The sequence below is a fragment of the Perissodus microlepis genome, chromosome 7 (genome assembly GCF_051167445.1).
Source record: "Perissodus microlepis isolate ML-2025 ecotype Zambia chromosome 7, ASM5116744v1, whole genome shotgun sequence".
NCBI classification, from domain to species: Eukaryota; Metazoa; Chordata; class Actinopteri; order Cichliformes; family Cichlidae; genus Perissodus; species Perissodus microlepis.
This window is the reverse complement of record NC_140467.1, coordinates 57734248-57753514: the sequence shown is the minus strand read 5'-3', so window position 1 is coordinate 57753514 and position 19267 is coordinate 57734248. Positions and strand designations below refer to the sequence as shown.

Sequence of the window (19267 nt, the reverse complement as noted above, 5' to 3'; positions counted from 1 at the left end):
CAATTCTGATTTGAAGAATGAATGAAGTGATTTTATACGCGTAAAAGAGGACAATCAGAGAATATCTGCTATTCTGCAGCTTTCCCCCTCACTTTTATTATGTTTCAGCATCATGGGGTTATTGCTTTTTTCCAACCTGCAATATTTCTGTCATTTTTAAAAAAAAAAAGTGTGATCCAGTCCCAAAAGAAATGCTGAGGAGTCATTTAGCCCTTTAAATCAGCTGTGATGGATCATGGACACATCTAAAACCTCCAGGACACCGGCACTCGAGGCCTGGAGTTGCCTACCCCTGCGTTAGAGAGTAGCTGCTAGACATGGTGGAGCTTTAGCAGGTGATGCTACCACAGATGCTAACAGAAACACCTCTTCATATGGTTATTTTAAACAAGCAGCTGGTTGCTATCACCCACATAATCAGGTGACCCTATATAAGTTGTAAGTAGGTCATCTGAACTGGCTGAAAATGAAGTGAATATGTTAATCCCAAAAAATAAACTTTCTCAAATAGTGAGGAAGTGCAGTTTGAGGCCAGAGCCAAAAGAAGCAAGCCGGTCGCCACAAAACACAACGGAAAAAAACATGTTTACAGCCTGGTATGAAAATCGGTTTAGGTTTCAGTAGCTGATTGCACGGGGAGTGAATTTTTATAAAACTTATGCATTATTAAGGGTGTGGGTGCTTTGAGTGACAGGTGGGTGCTCTCTTGTGTTCAGTGTTTGGTTGTGTTAAAGAAACTCTAAAGATGCTGCTGTTCATGTTCCCTCATATTTCTTTTATATTTAAATCTGTTTTCCACTATAGTATGCAAAAAAACTCTCATAGGATACAGTGGGACGAAACATGAGACACCAGGTGACATGAGGTTGAGCAGGCCCCAAATTACATCCCAGCAGCAACCCACAGATCAGCCCTCTTAATCCTAAAGCACCTTGTAACTTTTTCTGCAGCTTTGCTCACAGATTGAACGGGCCTCCTCTTGGCCTCTCCTGTAAGTCCCAACCACGTGAGGACTTTGCAGAATGAATGTCCTGCAAAACCTCTGCATCCGACTTCAAGCTCATAGAGGTTTCTGCACTCTTCCACGATGTCTTGGCACCTATTGGATTTCCTCTCATTCACTTCAGTATACACTTCTCATATTGGTAGCTGTAGCTCTGGAGTGTCCAGTCTGCATGGCAAAGCATCCTTGATCAAGATACTGAACCCCAATGCATTCATCGGAGTGTGAATATTAGATAAAAAGCACTTTGAGGCATGCCTTGAGTGCTCAATTAGAACAATAGCAATAGAAAAGTACTATTTACTAGTCCCAGGCTACTGTGTGTTCCAGCATGATCGGATGTTTTGAAGCTTCAGAGGTGATGATCGTGTCAGATCTGATCTCCAGCTTCTTTTTATTCTCTTAAGAGAACCAGAGGCTCTCTCTTTCACAGCATGTCTTCCTCCCCTTAACCCAACCGACCGCGGCAGATGGCCGCCCCTCACTGAGCCTGGTTCTTCTGGAGGTTTCTTCCTGTTAAAAGGGATTTTATCCTTACCACCGTTGCCAAAATGTTTGCTCATAGGGGTCATATGATAGTTGGGGTTTTCTCTGTTTTTTTTTGTATTATTGTAGAGTCTTCATCTTACAATATAAAGCACCTTGAGGAAGCCATTGTTGTGATTTCATGCTATATAAATAAAACTGAATTTATCTGATTTATCTGAAATGACCTCTATACATTATATACATATATATACATTCTTTCAAATGGCAGTTGATTAGAGTTAGTTGGGGCAGGTATGTTCTACTAATTGATGCATGCACTTCTGTATGAGTTAGCATGCCCAATCACCGTGATATGACTGATCGTGACATATGCAGGCTGTTTTCTTTTGCATTGTGCGCCTATTTGTAAATATGTTTCATGGATTTTGTGTCAAAATAGCCAGCTGATACAAGGAATAATCAAGAATTTGTGTAAACTGAAATCTCATCTTGTTTGAATATCATTCATTTATTTAGATTGACTTTGTTTGTTACCAAATTTCTCATTATGGGAAATAAAAAGCAGCTGCCACTGAAGCTACAGTAGCAGCTGCTGGTATATACAAATATAGGTGTTTACATAGAAATAATTATTTCTGCTTGTGGACTTAAAACAACTTACCTGATTGCATCTGTCTCACTTGCCAATACAGTCATTTTTTTTAATGGGCAGCTAATGAAACATGAAAAAGAGATGACATCTATTTTTTATCCCTCATAGTCGGCTCTAATTGGTTGGCTGCTCTCCAGAGCTGGAAATACAAATCAGTGGAAATAACACTAGCCTTCAAATTGCCGAACAAATTTGAGATATGGGTGATGATTCAGATGTCTGAAAGGAGACTACATCGATGGAATTTGAAGTGTTTCCTCTTTTTGAATGAAAATAGGCATCTTGTCTGGGAGCTTTCATTAGTCTGAGTATTGGCAGCATTTAAACATGATTTGTGTAGGTTGTTGCTGAGAATAAAAACAACTCCGACTGGGCTTTTCTCTTCCATTTCCTGGTCACCAAACCTTTATGTGTCTCATATTGTAAGCTATAAATCAGCAGTGGGCTTTAACTCGGAATGATTGAGGGGAGATCAAAGTTAGGCCCACAGCTACCTGTAAGTTATACTCAACTCTTCAGTCCTATAACTTAAACAAACAGCTCCATTGATATACTTTCTATAATTAGGTACAACAAAGTGTTACGTTTACCGCTAACTACTGCAGTCAGATTTCGGCTCAGATTAATCTGTTTTATATGAGTTAATTTTTCAGTTTAATTTTACTTTGTACTTGTGGTTTTGCAAATAGTTACGCACTTTTTGTGTGTTTGTGTTTGTTTTCCAGTGCTGAGTCCGTGTTCTGCAGTCTCAGCCAGAAGGTGTCACTCCATCTACAAGGGCTTCGCTCAGTGTCTGATGGCTCTGGGCGACAGTTTGACGGACAGCGCCCGCAAGGAGGAGGACACGCACGAGATACACTCCATCTGCAGGTCATTCACTGCAGTCACAACAGTGCAGTTTCCCTCAAATCACTTTCAGCATTCAAACACTTGTTAGTGCGCATTTGGTTGTTTAAGAGAGTGGGTTAAGAAATTAAAGACAGAAGCTCTGTTGGGAAAGAATTACTGATTCTTGGAGTTGGAAATAGCATGCAAAAAAGTTTAGATAAGAATTTTGCAATTCCACCAAAGTAGCCTGCTCGCTGAAATCGATAAGGCAGATAGAGGCCAAAGAATGGTGCAATCTGGTACCACAGACTGGTCTTGGCTCTCTAATTCCTCACTAGACTCGGTCTTGCCTTTTTACATGCAGTTATGAATTGATTTTTCTCAAATAATGCTGTGTGAACATTAATACATTTTTACCAGGATTAATAGCTGCCTGTAAAGAGTTTAACCGTCACTGTGAGGCAGAATAAGCCGTAATTCAGTCGTGCGCTTTACTTAGAAGGCGTTACATCCTTTAAATTGCACTCTTCAGTGTCTAGTAAAAACATAAATGAGAGTATTGTTGGGAATGTTCACTTCCTCCACAGTATATTTGATAAAAGTCACTAAACCTCCAGCAGTTATTTGTACAAAACATTTTATTTGGGACAAATAAAAAAGGAAAAAAAAATGTTAAATTTATTACAGTCAGAGATATTCGGACACACAGCTCACAGTGTGTGCGAAGGTAAATGAGGATACTATCTTAATTGTCTGCTAATGATTAGATGATTAGCATTATCTACACTGACATCATGTTTTAGTTAGCTGTTTTAGCTTTATCCCTCTCCAGCACATGTCAGTTCTCAGGTAGAGGAGTTCAATCACTCTCCTTTTAGAAGAGTAGCTTAACTGGTTACCCATCACTTCACGATGCTAATTATTACTTTTCCTTTTACCGCTAAAAGTCACCATTATTAACTTGATGTTCCACTGGTGGGTCTCTAACTGGCAGTTTGATACCAGTCTCTGTTTTTGTGTTGGTATTAAACTTCATATATGATTAACATACCAACTATTCTGAAAAAATGTTAGTTATATTATGCTGTTTGCGTACCATCAAGATGCTGGACCACAAAACACACATTAACTGTTTATATTTCATCTATTTATTCCTCCTCTTTTGCAAACGTAATATTCATTTGCCTTTGTGCCGCGTCTTTGACGAGTCAACATCACAGGACTGTGAATGTGCTCCCCAATAAAATAAAAAATGATTGAACAGAGTGGGTTATATGAGAGGAATATTGAAGCTCTCATTTAAAGAGACAGAAAGATCATGGTGATGGAGGTGAAATCAATTTCAACATGTTTATCTTGTTCACTGTTTTGTTTTATATGACAGTTAATTTGACACTGATGCAAAGCTGCAACTGTGAGCCTACAACGTTTTAAGCTATGAGTGAAAACAGGATGTTTAGCTTCAAGCCTGTTTGGTGAGTAGATACCACCACAGTTACTGGTTTACTGTCACAGAATATTTAAGTCAAAGCAGGATGGAGGACTTAAATGCAGAAAAAACTAAGTAAGCTGTAACAGTTTCAACATCTTTATCGACAGCAACAGCAACAATGTTATTTAGAAGTTAGAAGTTAGTTCACGGGAACAACTGGAGTTGATCAACCCGTCCAAATTAAAGGGGTCCACTAGGAGGGTGGACCCCTCTTAATGCGGCCAAACCAGAGATAAATGTTCCTCAGGCAGGATGCAAAGCTGACTGAGTGCAACTGACTTTATCTTACTTTGAGGACAGGGTGAGTCCTTCGTGGAGGGAGGCGGCTGGTTTGTTGACTTGCAGGTAAGTGAGTTCCAGGAGGGCAGGCGACAAGAGTCAGTGATCTTGGTGAGAATGACCAGTTTCATGGGAGGAAGGTCCCTACACCAATCATAGGCTACGTCTACGCTAATCCGGATAAATTTGAAAATGGCGTTTTCGTCTAAAAACGCTCCGCGTCCACACTATTGTTTTCAATCGTTTCCGAACAGTTGTTCATCCACACTGAAATGACTGAAAACGCTTACGTTCCTGTATTGTCCATGCGTGAAACATAAGACGATTAAACCTGCTCATTTCTATCTGCCATTTATTTACTTTCCGGCTCTTTGAAATGTCGTGGCAAAAAGTTGAGGAAAAGCACCGAGTTTTTTAAATTGACTGACAATGAGGTGGAGTTGTTGGAAAAGTGAATGAGAATTAAAGAATTCGAAGAAAAACTATCTGGAGCATGTACAAACTGATATTTATCTTTAATAGGGATGTCAAAATTGGGAGCAAACAAAACAACTGCTGTATAATGCCCTCTGCTATCTTAGTTTAATTGGCCACATGACTGCATCATATGACTAAAACGCATCATTGTTTTCGAAAGCATGCGGTTACGCTGTCCACACTGCAACGCGAGCACCATTTTTAAATGTATCTGCTTTGGAGAGCATTTTCCAAAAGCTCAATTTTCCTTGACCAACAACGCAGTCTGAGTGTGGACGGAAGGCCAAAATGGAGAGAAAAAGATGCGTTTTCAAACAAAAATGTATTAGTGTGGACATGGCCTTAGGTGAGGGGAAGGTTCGCTGGAAACAGGGAGACAAAGGTGTTAGCAGCAGGGTGCAGAAGGTAATAGTGTAATAGAGTAATAGTGGTAAGCCGATCCTTAAATGCTAGTGGGTGGTGAATTCAATGAGTCTAAGGAAGGAACCTGAACTTGTGTTGGAGGTTCAGGGATACTGTCAAAGCAAGCACCCTTGATACTGGCTATAGTAGGTCTCACAACAACCAAAGCAACCTACACATGAGGGGCTGGACTATAATTATATGAGGTTTTCTTTACCGTCTTAAGTATAATCAAAGGGTGCACGGAAGTTTTCCTGAGGTGCTTTGATGGGATGGAGTTGTTAAAGCCAATTCGGTCTCTGTACAAACACAGGAAAAGGTTAGTCCTCATTTGGAGGGGGAAACTGATAGATCAATTGGTGTAGCATATACAGTGATGTGGATGAAATGCGTATCTTTCATGGTAACAACAGAATGTAGTGTTGATCTTGGACAGCTTACTGTAATGTGTTTCTGTCCATATTTGCTTATGGAGAGCTTTGCAGACCGTCACCTACAGATTGTAGCTGTGTCTGCAGATATTCTGGTGCTTGTGTTTCTATTATTGTTGGTTCATTAGCAACCCACAGTGCAAAGTGATAACTTACAAAGAGCTGAAGTGAAACAAGTATTACAAAACAGTCCACTGCAGAGATTGGCTGTTCTTTTCATGCTGTTGATCTTTGATTGTTCTTCACTCTTCTCTCTATATGTGGTGAACTACGCTATCACTGCCTTTTATATGGCAGACCACTTTTCAGCCAATCAGCAGTCAGCCTATGCATGGTGTCGTCCATGCCAAGCTATATGCTTGTTGGTTTTTTTAGTTGGCTTAAATGCAGTCATTTTTACATAGGTTGCATTCCCATCCGTGCAGGCTCTTCATAGGCAAACGGACACAAATATGCTAAATCCCACATTACTGGTCAATCTATATTGCTAACATCAGAAGCTGTGGATGGCAACTGAAACAATAAGATCGCAGAAGCAAGTGGCAGATACGAGGTTTCACTGAAGGATAGCTAAGCTCTCCCTTAAAGTCTGACTCAGTTCCTCACTGTTTTATGAGAGGTTCAGAGTAGAAAAGAGCCAGCTGAGGTGGTTGAGATCACTCCCCTTTCACACAGTGAGGTCTTTTGGGCATGTCCGACTTTGGCAGACAGAAGACATCCTGGAGATATTGCGTCTCTTTGCTGGTCTTAGAATTTCGTGGTATACCATGAAAGAGCTGGAGGAGATGGCTGGGGGGAGGGAAATCTGTGAATCTCTGCTTAGTCTCCTACCCTATGACCCGGAATAAGCAAGAAAAATTGGATGGGTGTTAATAATAAATTTGTATAGAAGTTCATGCCGGCTATACAAGTCCAAAGACAGATAAGTCAAAGATATACTGATTTAATCTTGTTTTTATTTCAGTTTGGCTTTAAATATAAAGACTGCTGTCTCTTACCTTCTTCCGGCGTGTCTTCACTCACTCTTTAACACTCTTTTTAGCCTCTCGTTGTTTCAGCTGGAGCCCTGAACATTTCTCACTCCTCTTCTCTCCTCCTCTCTATTCTTTCTGTCTTCACTTCATTTCTCTATATCCTTTATCCATCCATTATTTCCCCCCTGCCCTTTGTCATCTCCGCTCACCGCTCTATTTATACATACCTCTCTCATCCATCTTTCACAGAAGACCTCTTGGGGAAGAAGATTTCTTAGGAGGGTCTTAGAATAGGACTACTGATCTGAGAGCAGTGTCTGTCAACTTAAATTTGTAGAGATGCAAAAAAATTATAATGAATTTCCAGAGTCACCACATTTAAGTGTACAGAGATACATCCCATCCAAGACCACTGAAGGAAGTCAGAGTGGGAGTTGCACAATTGTGCCAATTAAGCAGATATTTAATGAACTGTAATAGGATATTTGACCAGTGTTCCTCGTGATATATAGAATTTATCATGTGCATAAAGCATGCATGCTCCATACACATCACTTCTTCTTCTGAGATGTTGCTCAGCTGATTCAGCTGACTCAGAAAAAACTAACCGTAGGGAGCCTTTTTGTGCAAGACACATTTTCATCAAGATCTACAAACAGTGTTATTAGTAACAGTCCTTGAAGAAAAGCTAAAGGAATTGTTCTGACTATCTTCTTCTGTGTCTGTGTGTGAGCCTCTTGTTGCTGACTCATTCTTATTGTTGATAATTTTGCTCTAGCATCCAGACTGAAATGGAAATATCTTAATAACTATTGGGTCAAATGTAGAGGATGAATCCCTTTGTTGCTGGTGTTCGCCAAGCTTTCCTGCAGCACACCAATGAGGGTCACCATCTCGGTCTTTAGTCAAACTTCAGCTATTTGTTGGAACAGTCCGGGCAGCCTAGAGGATCTGAATTATGTTGTGTTTCTGGTGCTAACACAACACTGACGTTTCCTGCACAGCGAAAGACCATTTCCCACATTTCTGCATCCATTCTTGTGAACAGCTGCTGATGAACACAACAGCTGACTTGCAAACTGCAGTCATGCAGCATTTGTGCATGAGCATGATTTACAAATGTGCACTAAAAAACATCAAGGTGGAAAATGAGTAGCGGCTTTGTTTGGTTGGACAATTACAACATGTCACAAAAAGGGTCACAAAAAATCCCATTTTTGCATCCATTTTTGTGAACAGCTGCAAACCCTTGTGAAGATGAGTGGACGCTAAAATCACTTTTAGCAAGCCATTCTTCTCCTATTTATCTTTTACTAGAAAAACCCACCCTGGTTTTCATCACACCTGCTGTGCTTATTTGCTTCACTCATGTATAAAAACACTAACATTATTTTTTTTATGTTTATGATATCACTGTATATAGTGAGATGGTAAAGACAGCTGTTCATAAACACCAAACAAACAATAAAAAACCTGGCTGATTGGGACCCACACCCAGTTTCACACCTTGGCTCAGGTGATTAGAGGATCATCAGGGGGTCCTTTTGTCCCTCTGTGGGGGGATACTCCCACTAGGTTTATATCTGGGACTCTCCACCATTTGACCTTAGAACTGAAGAAGCTTCTCGGATGAGAGGTGAAACGTCTTCAAGTAAACTTAAAGAAGTCCAGACGCTTTTCTTTGCAAGCTCCTTTGACAATAAAAAACCTTACTCATTGCTCTTCTTCTTTGCAAGCCGTAAATTCATTATATAAGACAAAGTCATTAATTACAAACACTATTAGGGTCATTGTTTGACCAACACTTCTTTACAGATTTGCATGGCACTGTTACTTGTTTAGGAGAAGACTGAAGTGAGTCTTTTATGCCCTCATTGCCAGGGATGTGGTGACGCCACAAATATTGTGCGACAGAACCAGTATGGTGGCGTAAACTGGCTCAGAGCCACAAAAGGCTGGTTTCAGCCTTCTGTTCATTGTGTTATGCTAAAGTATATTCGTGGAAAGTAGAAAACTAGAAACATGCAACAGGGATAGCAATCAATAACACTCAAGAAGAAAGTCCACTCAAGAACTTGGAAGAGCTTCACAAGAAGTGGACTGAGGCAGATATCCGAGCATCAAGAGGCACCATGCACATACATTTTCAGGCAAGGCGCTATAGCTGTCACATTCCTGATATCAAACCTGTCCTGAACCACGGGCAACAACAGAAGACTTGCACTGTTGCTCAGTGGTCCAAAGTCTTTTTTTGAGATGACATCAACATCCTAAAGTCTGGAGAAAAAGTGTAGAGGTGCAGAATTTAAGGTGTTGGAAGTTAAGAGTGAAGTTTCTGCAGTCTGATGATTTGGGGGGTCCCACGTTATCTCCTGGTGTTGGTGGTGGTTGGTCCACTGAGATTCATCAAGTCCAAAGTCAGTGCAGCATCCACCAGGAGATTTCAGAGCACTTCACGCTTCCACCTTTGTGCAAACTTTATGGATAACACCAATTTACTTTTCCTGTAGGAGTTAAAACCTGCCCACAGCGCCAAAGCTACTACCACATGGTTTCCTGATGTGTTTTTACTGTGCTTGCTTGACCAGCCAATTTACCTGACCTGAACCCGACATAAAATGTATGGAATATTGTTAAGAGGACTTCCACTTCCATGCTGCACTGCTCTGATGTAGCAATTCATGGTTAAGCAGCCCAGCCAAGGACTGCATGTATAAATGAGTACAACTTCCCAAAGGGGGATTTTTATCTATTCTAAATGCTTTTTTTTGATTGATCTTAGGAAATATTCCAATAACAGATACTTTTTCATAAGCCATAAACTATAATCATCAAAAATACAAGAAAAAAGGCTCAAAATTTCAGTTTACTCTAATATAGAATAAATCAAAGTTAACCTTTTTAATCAAATTAAAAAAAAACTTTTTATAATATTCTGTGTTTTTGATATGCACTAGCTCGCTTAACCCTCTCAGGCTCAAATTAAACTTTTTGTTGCTAATGCACAACCAAGTCCTGCAGTGGTACTTCTGAGTAAAAAAACCTCATAAAATATGTATGTGGGGTAATCAGGTTGTTAGTTTTTAACTGTTGCAAATCTGCAACGCCTGCCTTGAGAGGGTTAAAGGAACATAACAGTAAAATGGAAAGTGCACAATTTCTTGCAATTGTTTCTGGAGGACACACAGTAGGACACAGGCAGGTTTTTTACAACTCCACACAGCTAGCCAATAAAAGCATGAAGTGGGTTAGAGTGTCAGATTGTCGATTTTTGAAAAGTTGCAGAAATGTTCGGCTGCAGACCTCAACTCTGTCATCAGAAGGTGGTGGAGAAAAAAGGTTTCTGATCAGCAGTTCTGATTAGGCATTGTGGCACCTTAAGTACAGCTTCACAGAACATCCAGCTTTACACTCTTACCTTTCTGCTTTTTTTTTGGTTCACCTTGTACCTTTTTCCCATTTCTTCCCTTCCTTACTTTAACCTGCCTGTTCTTGCTCTTCTTCTCATGTTTAGGTGTTTTAATGATAAAGCATTCTTACTTTTATGAATTTGAAAGAGAGAGTTTGGTTTAACAGTAACGTCTGATTTAAATCGGGGTAAGGGGGATTATTCAAGAGAAATAATCATTTGTGTGTGTGTGTGTGTGTGTGTGTGTGTGTGTGTGTGTGTGTGTGTGTGTGTGTGCGCGCGTCACCACAGCCCTGCAGCCCACCCCTGATACCACTACACTGTTGTTAAGTCTCTTCTATTCCTTAAGGTACCAATTAAACTACTAATCCTGCAACCCAGCCACCTTAGTGCGAATGTTGCCTAATGCAGGCACACAAGAGCTCATGCAAACACAAAATCCTCTTGTCCACATACACACTTCCCCCCTCTCTGTGTCCTCACCTCACTTCTTCGTTCTCTCTCTTTCTACTTCTCTCACCTCCCCTCTTTCTTCCTCCCCTTTCCCCCTCTTGTTCCCTTCCTCCTTCTTGCCTTCTCTCACCACCTTTCACCTACTTCTCTATTCTGTTTTTCCCCTCTTACGTTTTCCCTCCTTCTCCGCACTCAGGAACATGGCTTTAGCGCTTCAATCAGAGCCACCTAATGAGGAGATTGTGCCCCTCTGAAGATCCACAATCACGTGCCCATTCAACAGTGCACACGTTTTCAAAAATGCACACCGTCACAGCGCGCACACACATGTATGCTACAGTGCAGTCTGAAAGAGGGGATATGATTTGCATCTAGGCCAAGGCTGCTCCATTGTCAGGGTTCTCCCAGGAGTACAGTACTGCTTTTATTCCTCATATTCACAATAGGCATTTTGCACTTGCAATCATTCAGTGCGGATTGAGAGAAGGCGAGGTGAAAAGGAAATGTTTGGGGGTAAACATACTGAGAATTTATTCTCAACAGAATTAAAATGTAACCTTTTGCTAAAGCTTTGAAGGGAACACATGAACAATGGGTATCGCTTTACTTTGTATCTCCTATTCCTTTTTACTACTTACTTTGTCAGTGGTTAAAGAATATAATTTCTATTACAATTTCAAACTGTAAATTTTACATATATCTGATACACATGCCAATTTTTACACCTATTTTGAGGGAGAGTATCAACATCTGTAGCATCAGGCTTCATAGCGGAGTATACAAAATATGTCAGACATTAAGTTTCATTTTGAAAGAATAAGACTTAAAGACTGTGAGAATCGCTCCATCCGTCCACCCATTCATCCATCCATCCAGTCACAGAGCGAGAGGCAGAGTACACCCTGGACTGGGTGCCAGTCTGTCATCCATTCACTCTCATATTCGGCAGTGCTAACCTCTGCACCAATGTGCTGCCCAAGTTATGTGAGAATGCGTGATTTAAACTGGTCTTTAAACCCGTTTTCTTCTTTTTTTAAAATTAAGTAAACTTTTCCTGAAAATTGATTTTGTGATTGGAGGCTGTATTGTAGAATATTACCAATTGAAATTTTATTAATGGCTTGACCAAGTGTGAATCATGGCATTGTGAACTCGTGAATTTGTGGGTTTTAGCAAACGTAGACCTTGAGCCCGGGCCAGCTCTAGTATTTTTGGTTTTTTTACTAAATGTGTTTTAATTTGAGTACCTTAAGGCTGAATAGATCAAGGCTTCATTTATTCCCCCTGCAGAATGTTATCCTTGGAGAAAGTACAGTTGTAAAGGTAATTGAAGTACTTCAAAAAATGGAAAAATCTGTCTTTTGAGAGATGTTGAGAGGTGCTTCAGTTATTCTTCATCTCTGCTATGGCCTTGTCTACAAAGGTTAGGTATGAATCCATCCATGGGAGCTAAAAAGGATATGTCTTTTTCTTTTGTCTTCATGTCTATATAGTTTTTGCTGAAGTCTGAAAGTTAAAAAAAAATACAAGATTTGCATCTAGGAAAGTTTAAGCCTTTGACAAATTACTAACAAAGACTAAAAGCTTAGAAGCAATCGCTTTTTTAGAAAACAAAGAACAGCATACCAGGTGTGCCTGTTGGGAAAGGAAAAAGCTACAATTTGCTTTGTGCACACACTAAATAAGTAATAATTGTTTTTGTTGACATGGAATGGTTTGCAAATTCTGAATTTCCAAACTCTTTGCTTTTAAATATGAAGCTGAAATTTGGTTTTAAAGACCAAATGTGTTTCTTGTACAACCTCCATTTTTCATCCCGTTAGATCTGAACATTGACTCTCAACATTAAAACTGTATGCGCTCTCACATAATGTACATATTCCACTATTACAAAGTGAAATTCATTTATTAAGTATGCATGTGAAATATACAGTACTGTGCAAAAGTTTTGAGCCACCTCTCCAAGGAGCCAGACTTTCTTGCAGGATCTTTGGCACTAGTTCTTGAGACTTTCTGAAGACCTTTCAAAGTTTATATTTGGGTGTTTTCTCCTATTTCACTAATTTTCAGTCCAATCCCTGTACCTGACCTTTTTCAGGGGAATTTTTTTAAGTCACTTAACACTAACTTATAAATCATTGAAGCATTAAGGTGCATAACTGACAAAAATAACACAGTTTGACATAAAATCCCATTTTTGCAGTGACCAGATGATTCCCAAACAGCTGTTAGCTAAGAAACATATCTCGGCATGGTGTGCACTATGTCCTTAAAAAAAGAGGAATTGCGGCAAGTGGACAAAAAGAAGAAGTGTCAGGCCTAAAAAGCTAATTACAGCAAATGAACAGTATCTGAAAGTCATGTCCTTAAGAAATAGGAAGAAATCTAGCAAAGACCTGACACAGGACCTGAGAGATGATCTGGTCCTTCAGGTGATCCATCTACCTTTTTCTGAAGCTTCAACAGAAATGATGAAGACTACTTAAAGAAATTACAAGAAAGCTTGGTGAAGATAGTTCAGGCTGTGTTGAAGCAAAAAGGTGATCACGCCAAATACGCATTTTATATAAAGTCTGTTTTTACCTGTGCTGCATTTCCATGTACAGTGGTGGAAAAAACGTTGCCCCCTTCTAGATTTCCAATTTTTTTGTATGTTTGTCACACTTTAATGTTTCAGATAATCAAATAAATGTAAAATATTTAACAAAGATATGCAGTTTCTAAATGACGGTGTTTATGATTAAGAAGAAAAAAACAGATCTACATGGGCCTGTGTGAAAAAGTGATTGTCCCCTAAACCTAATAACTGTTTGGGACACCCATAGTAACAAAGCCTGCAATCAAGCATTTGTGATAACTGGCAATGAATCTTTTACAGCACTGTGGAGGAATTTTGTCCCACTCATTTTTGGAGAATTGTTGTAATTCAGCCACATTGGAGGGTTTCCCATGATAAACCGCCTTTTTTAAGGTCATGCCACAGCTTCTCAATCAGATTCAGGTCAGGACTTTGACTAGGCCACTCCAAAGTCTTCATTTTGTTTTTCTTAAGCCATTCAGAGGTGGACTTGGAGTGTTTTGGATCACTGACCTCTTCCAAGACCCAAGTGCGCTTCAGGTTGAGGTCACACAGATGGCCAGATATTCTCTTTCAGGATGTTTTGGTAGACAACAGAATTCGTGGTTCAGTTTAACACGGTAAGTCTTCCAGGTCCTGAGGCAGCAAAACAACCCCAGACCACCACCCTGTTTTACTGGTGGTATGATGTTCCTTTTCAGAAATGCTGTTACTTTTACACTAGATGCAATGGGACACACAACTTCCAAAAAGTTTAAGTTTTTTCTCATCAGTCCACAAATTTTCCTAAATGTCTTGGGGATCTTCAAAATGTTTTCTGGCTAAACTGAGACGAGGCTTTTTGTTCCTTTTGCTCAGCAGTGGTTTTCATCTTGGAACCCCGCCATGCAGACCATGTTTGCAAAGTCACTTTCCTTGATGTGGAGTCATGAACGCTGACCTTAACTGAGGCAAGTGAGGCCTGCAGTTCTTTGGATGTTGTTCTGGGTTCTTTTGTGACCTCTTGAATGAGTCGATCTTGCACTCTTGGGGTAATTTTGCTTGGCCGGCCTCTCCTGGGAAGGTTCACCGCTGTTTCATGTTTTCGCCATTTGTGGATAATGGCTCTCACTGTGGTACGCTGGAGATCTACAGCTTTAGAAATGGCTTTAGAGCCTTTTCCAGACTGAGCAATCTCAATTACTGATAAAGTGTGACAAAAATACAAAAAAAATAAGAAATCTGGAAGCAGTCAAACACTTTTTAACACCACTGAATGTCTAAAAGATAACATATAGGCAGTGATTAAAACCTTAAGAGTATCTTAAGAGAGGATGAATGACAGGATGCACTTTTAGAATAAAGCTTAGAGAACTCCTGGTTCTCCTCTTTTAGCTGAAGTATTTGTGAAGTGTGAAAAAACAGCAAGGTAAAATCCAACATTTGTTTCCTTGGTTACGGTTACACAAACAAAAGCTGGAGTCTACCGATCCCTAAAACGGGTGTTATCAGAAAACCCTCTCCTCTTTCACTGCAGCCTTTCTATTTGCTTTTATATTTCTATTCTCTACAGATTTAGATAAGGCCATTCATGCTTTCATTGCATCTCATCGCAGTGCTCTCTATTCCTATTCCTACCTTAGTTTAAAGTCACTTTCAGCTCTACAGCTCATTTGGGATGCAGCAGTTAGGATTGAAACTGCTGCCAAACAAAGAAGCCATAATATTCCCGAGTTCAGCATCTCTTACTGGTTATCTCAGAGATTTAGAAGTCATTTAAAGTGACAAGAAGGGAGGCTTTTGTGCTTTACTTTTTCATTTTCCCATAAAAAGCTGCCAAATATTAAACAGTACCACCACAGATGCATAAAAATCCTCTGGTGCTCACGAGTTCAACATGTTAGGCAACAGAACATGTATAAAAATAGTCATTTCATGTTTAAACCTTTACATGAATACTGCAGATGCGAAATATAGACCAGCTCTTGTGCAAAGGGAAAAAAGGATTTCCTTTTCTTTTCAGCAAGGCAAAGGAAGCCTTCCTGAACCGCGTCAACCTGGTTACGCTAATGGAGGCCGGTGAAGGTGAAGTCTGATGGTTTTAATATGAAACATTTTTTGCAGTCTTCCTCAAAAGTAGCTGACTTGTTTTCATTCATTTGCTTCTTTTTAAATATCTCAACTCAGTGAAGCCGAGAGGCTCCAACAGTAATTTTTATTTATTATTATCGTTATTATTTCATTTTTACCTTTAAAACCACAGCTTTAGACCCAGTAATCACTCTGCTTTCTCCAGTGTCTGCAGGATGCTACCAAATGATGTAGACAAAATCATTTTTACATACGTGTCTGTTATTTTTAAAGCCCGACCGAAATCGATGGGCTGTGTGTCTGTGATCCAGTTCATGATAGTCTCAAATGCTTGAAAAGAAAGCAACTGAATTTGTTTTTTGTTTGTGAAGATGTTTCAACACTCATCCAAGAGGCTTCTTCAGTGTAAAACAACTGGTGGAGAGTCCCATGTGTTTAACCCCTTGTTAACCACCACTTATCCCATCTGCCACAGAGTGGGACGCTATAACATTATAGAATAGAATAGAATTAGAATAGAATTCAACTTTATTGTCATTGCACATGTCACAAGTACAAGGCAACGAAATGCAGTTAGCATCCATCCAGAAGTGCTTTAGCCATGATATAGATATATTACAAAATACATATTGGCAATAATATAGAAATATAGATATATTACAGACATGGGTCTGTTATAGGTATGAGGGTACAAAATATGGGTCTATTATGGGTATGTTACAATGTACACGGTATGAAGGTATGTTATGAATATGCTATAACTATAAGTATGTACAGGCTGGAGTGGGTGTACAAGCTATGTACAGGCTATGAACAGGATATAAATATGAAAACTATACAGAAGACAACATTGTCATCCCCTATGTAGCCGGTGTATCAGAGAAACTCAGGAGAGTTTTCTCCAAGCACGACATCCCAGTGCATTTCAGACCCAGCAATACGCTCAGACACCTGAAAGACAAAACTCCAAAACACAAACTTAACAACATGGTGTATGCTGTACAGTGCAGCGAGGAATGCCCAGACCTCTACATTGGAGAGACCAAACAGCCACTTCATAAGCGCATGGCATTAACATAGAAGAGCCACCTCCACGGGACAAGACTCAGCAGTCCATCTGCATCTAAAGGACAAAGGTCACTCTTTTGAGGATGCCAATGTTCACATTTTGGACAGAGAGGACAGATGGTTTGAAGGAGGAGTGAAAGAAGCCATTTCTGTCCACTGTGAGCGACCATCTTTGAACAGAGGCGGTGGCTTACGACACCAACTGTCTGCCATCTATAATCCAGTTTTGAGTTCCCTCCCCAGACGTCTTAATGCCCACTCACATCCTGGGCCATCTGACCTCAGGAAATCACATGATAGGGTGGTGCCAGGTTTCACAATGCGCTCACCCGAAACCCTGGCTGATTGTGACCCACACCTGTTTTCACACCTTGGCTCATGTGATTAGGTAGACTCTACCTAATCACATGGTAGAGGATCATAAGGGGGTCCTTCTGTCCCACTGGGTTTAAATCTAGGACTCTCCACCATTTGACCCTTAGAACTGAAGAAGCTTCTCGGATGAGAGGTGAAACGTCTTCAAGCAACTTACAGAAGTCCAGACGCTTTTCTTTCCAAGCTCCTTAGAATACAGAAATATGAAATATAAAGCTATACAGAAATATGAACTATGCAAGTTATAAACAGTTGCAGAATTATAATTATATAATTCTAATATAATTCTAATATAATATATAATATAATTATAATTCCTCTGACTGGGAGAATTTATATTATAAGACAATAAATACTCACAAAAGTTACGAGTTAAAAACCAATATCTAAAAACATATCAATCCCTTAAAGCCACATGGTAACAGGTTTGCTCTGTTGTGCTGAATCCTCTTTAAAAGTAAAAGCAGCCTTGACTTCTGATATTTGTGCAATCTATAATCAGTTATTTAAACCCTTAAGCAAACAAGCAAGGTTAGTGAAAAACACATTTTACACAGAAATACTCAAAAATGCCTCTGTCTGTGTTTAAAATAGTGATAGTGTCTCCTTTATGTTCTTGTTTGTGATTTGAATCATTGTGTACAAAAAGACGTTAATCCAACTGTTGGGTCTGTGTTTCCACATGCCCCGCTAGTTTAGAGACGTATTCCTCATGAAGAACACAAGACATAACAGAACATCTTCAACCGGTTTTTCACTCGATAACGAGGGAAGTTTTGGGTCAGAACCAGCTCTTGGAGCTCCCGCTCCTAACCTGTCTCCAAACCCAAATCCTTCAAAAAGCAGCTGTCCTCGTAGCCTTTTTATTCCCATGACAGTTACAATACACAGTACAACACAACACAAGCACCTCCCACCGTAAAACCCCCCAATGGTTCTAAGACAAGGCACTATGTGTGTGTATGTGTAAGCACCTGTATGCATGTGCAAGAACGTGTGTGTGTGTGTGTGTGTGTGTATGCATGTGAGAATGTGTGTGTGTGTCATGGGGGTGCTTTTGTATGACCTCCTGCTGACCAAAAGGATCATAAAAGCAGGAAGCTTACAACACAAGAAAGATCTTCCAGATAGAATGTATCTACAATAAAACCTCCCCCAGCACAGAGTGGCTGGAGAGGTGGTCAGGATCAAAGGAATGGCTTTGATCCTACTGCTTGAACTAAGACTTTACAAATTTAAGAACCACAATGACAACATTCAACAATTAGACTTAACACCAACGCATCTCTGTCATTTTATCATCACTTTGGACATTAAGTGTCTGTCTTGAGGTTTCTGAAGCATTACCTATTCCTGGGTGAAAGTGGAAAATTGCAATTAAATCAAAGTTTATCCTGTTAACAAACATTCTTGGGGTTATAAATGATGGCACAAAGCTTTCCATTATTCTTGCTTCACCAGTTGGTCGATTTCTGTATAAAACTATGAAAAGTTTTTCCACTGACATCATCAGATGCTGTGTTTCCTCTCTTAATATGTTCAGACAGGCCTTTACTGCAGACACTTTCAGTTCGTTTGTGGGTCTCTGCACATTTAGTTTTTTTATTTAATGTCTGAAAGCGATGCTCTGTTGGGTTTGAGATCAGGTGACTTACTTGGACAATGAAGAACAACCCACTTTTTTGCATTGAGATAGTTTTGGGTTGCTTCGGCTGCATGTTTTGAGTTATTGTCCATTTGCACTGGGAAGCGCTCTGCCATCAGTTTAGCAGCATTTGTCTCAGTCTGAGCAAAGAGTACTGCCCTGTATACTTCCTGCTACTTCTATCAGTATTCACATCATCAATAACCACTAGTGACCGGTTTCACTTGCAGCCATACATGCCCATGCCATAACATCAATGTTATCTGCTTCACATCATGAGCTGCTTCTCTTTCTCCATACTTTTCTCCTTGTACAAGTTATTTTCAATATTTTGTGACCAGGCCTAATCTGGACTTTTAAGTGTAAACATAGTTTTGCACCGTCCAATAAAGCCTGTATTTTCATTCATTAAAACATTTCTTGGTTGTAGATGTTTAAAGTGATAGCTATACCTGAACAAGAGTGTTCTTGACTTGATGAGATGTTGTGAAGTTGCTTTTCTTATCCTTAGAAATAGTTTGTTTCATTTGTCATGAAATAAAGAAAGAACGGGTCTCAACTGGCTATTTTCAACTATTTTGGGGGTTTTAAAAATGTAATGAAATCTATATGTAGTCCCCCTCTGAAATTGGGAGGCTACAT

At 39.8% G+C, this 19267-nt stretch overlaps 1 protein-coding gene across 1 annotated transcript in view; it reads left to right on the top strand.

Annotated features, from left to right (window-relative positions):
- Positions 1 to 19267, top strand: part of nrn1la (neuritin 1-like a) — a 106153-nt gene that overhangs the window by 73338 nt on the left and 13548 nt on the right. The window contains exon 2 of the mRNA XM_084936235.1: positions 2870 to 3014. Within this exon, the coding sequence (XP_084792361.1) occupies positions 2870 to 3014 (145 nt within the window). The remainder of the gene's footprint in view (positions 1 to 2869; positions 3015 to 19267) is intronic.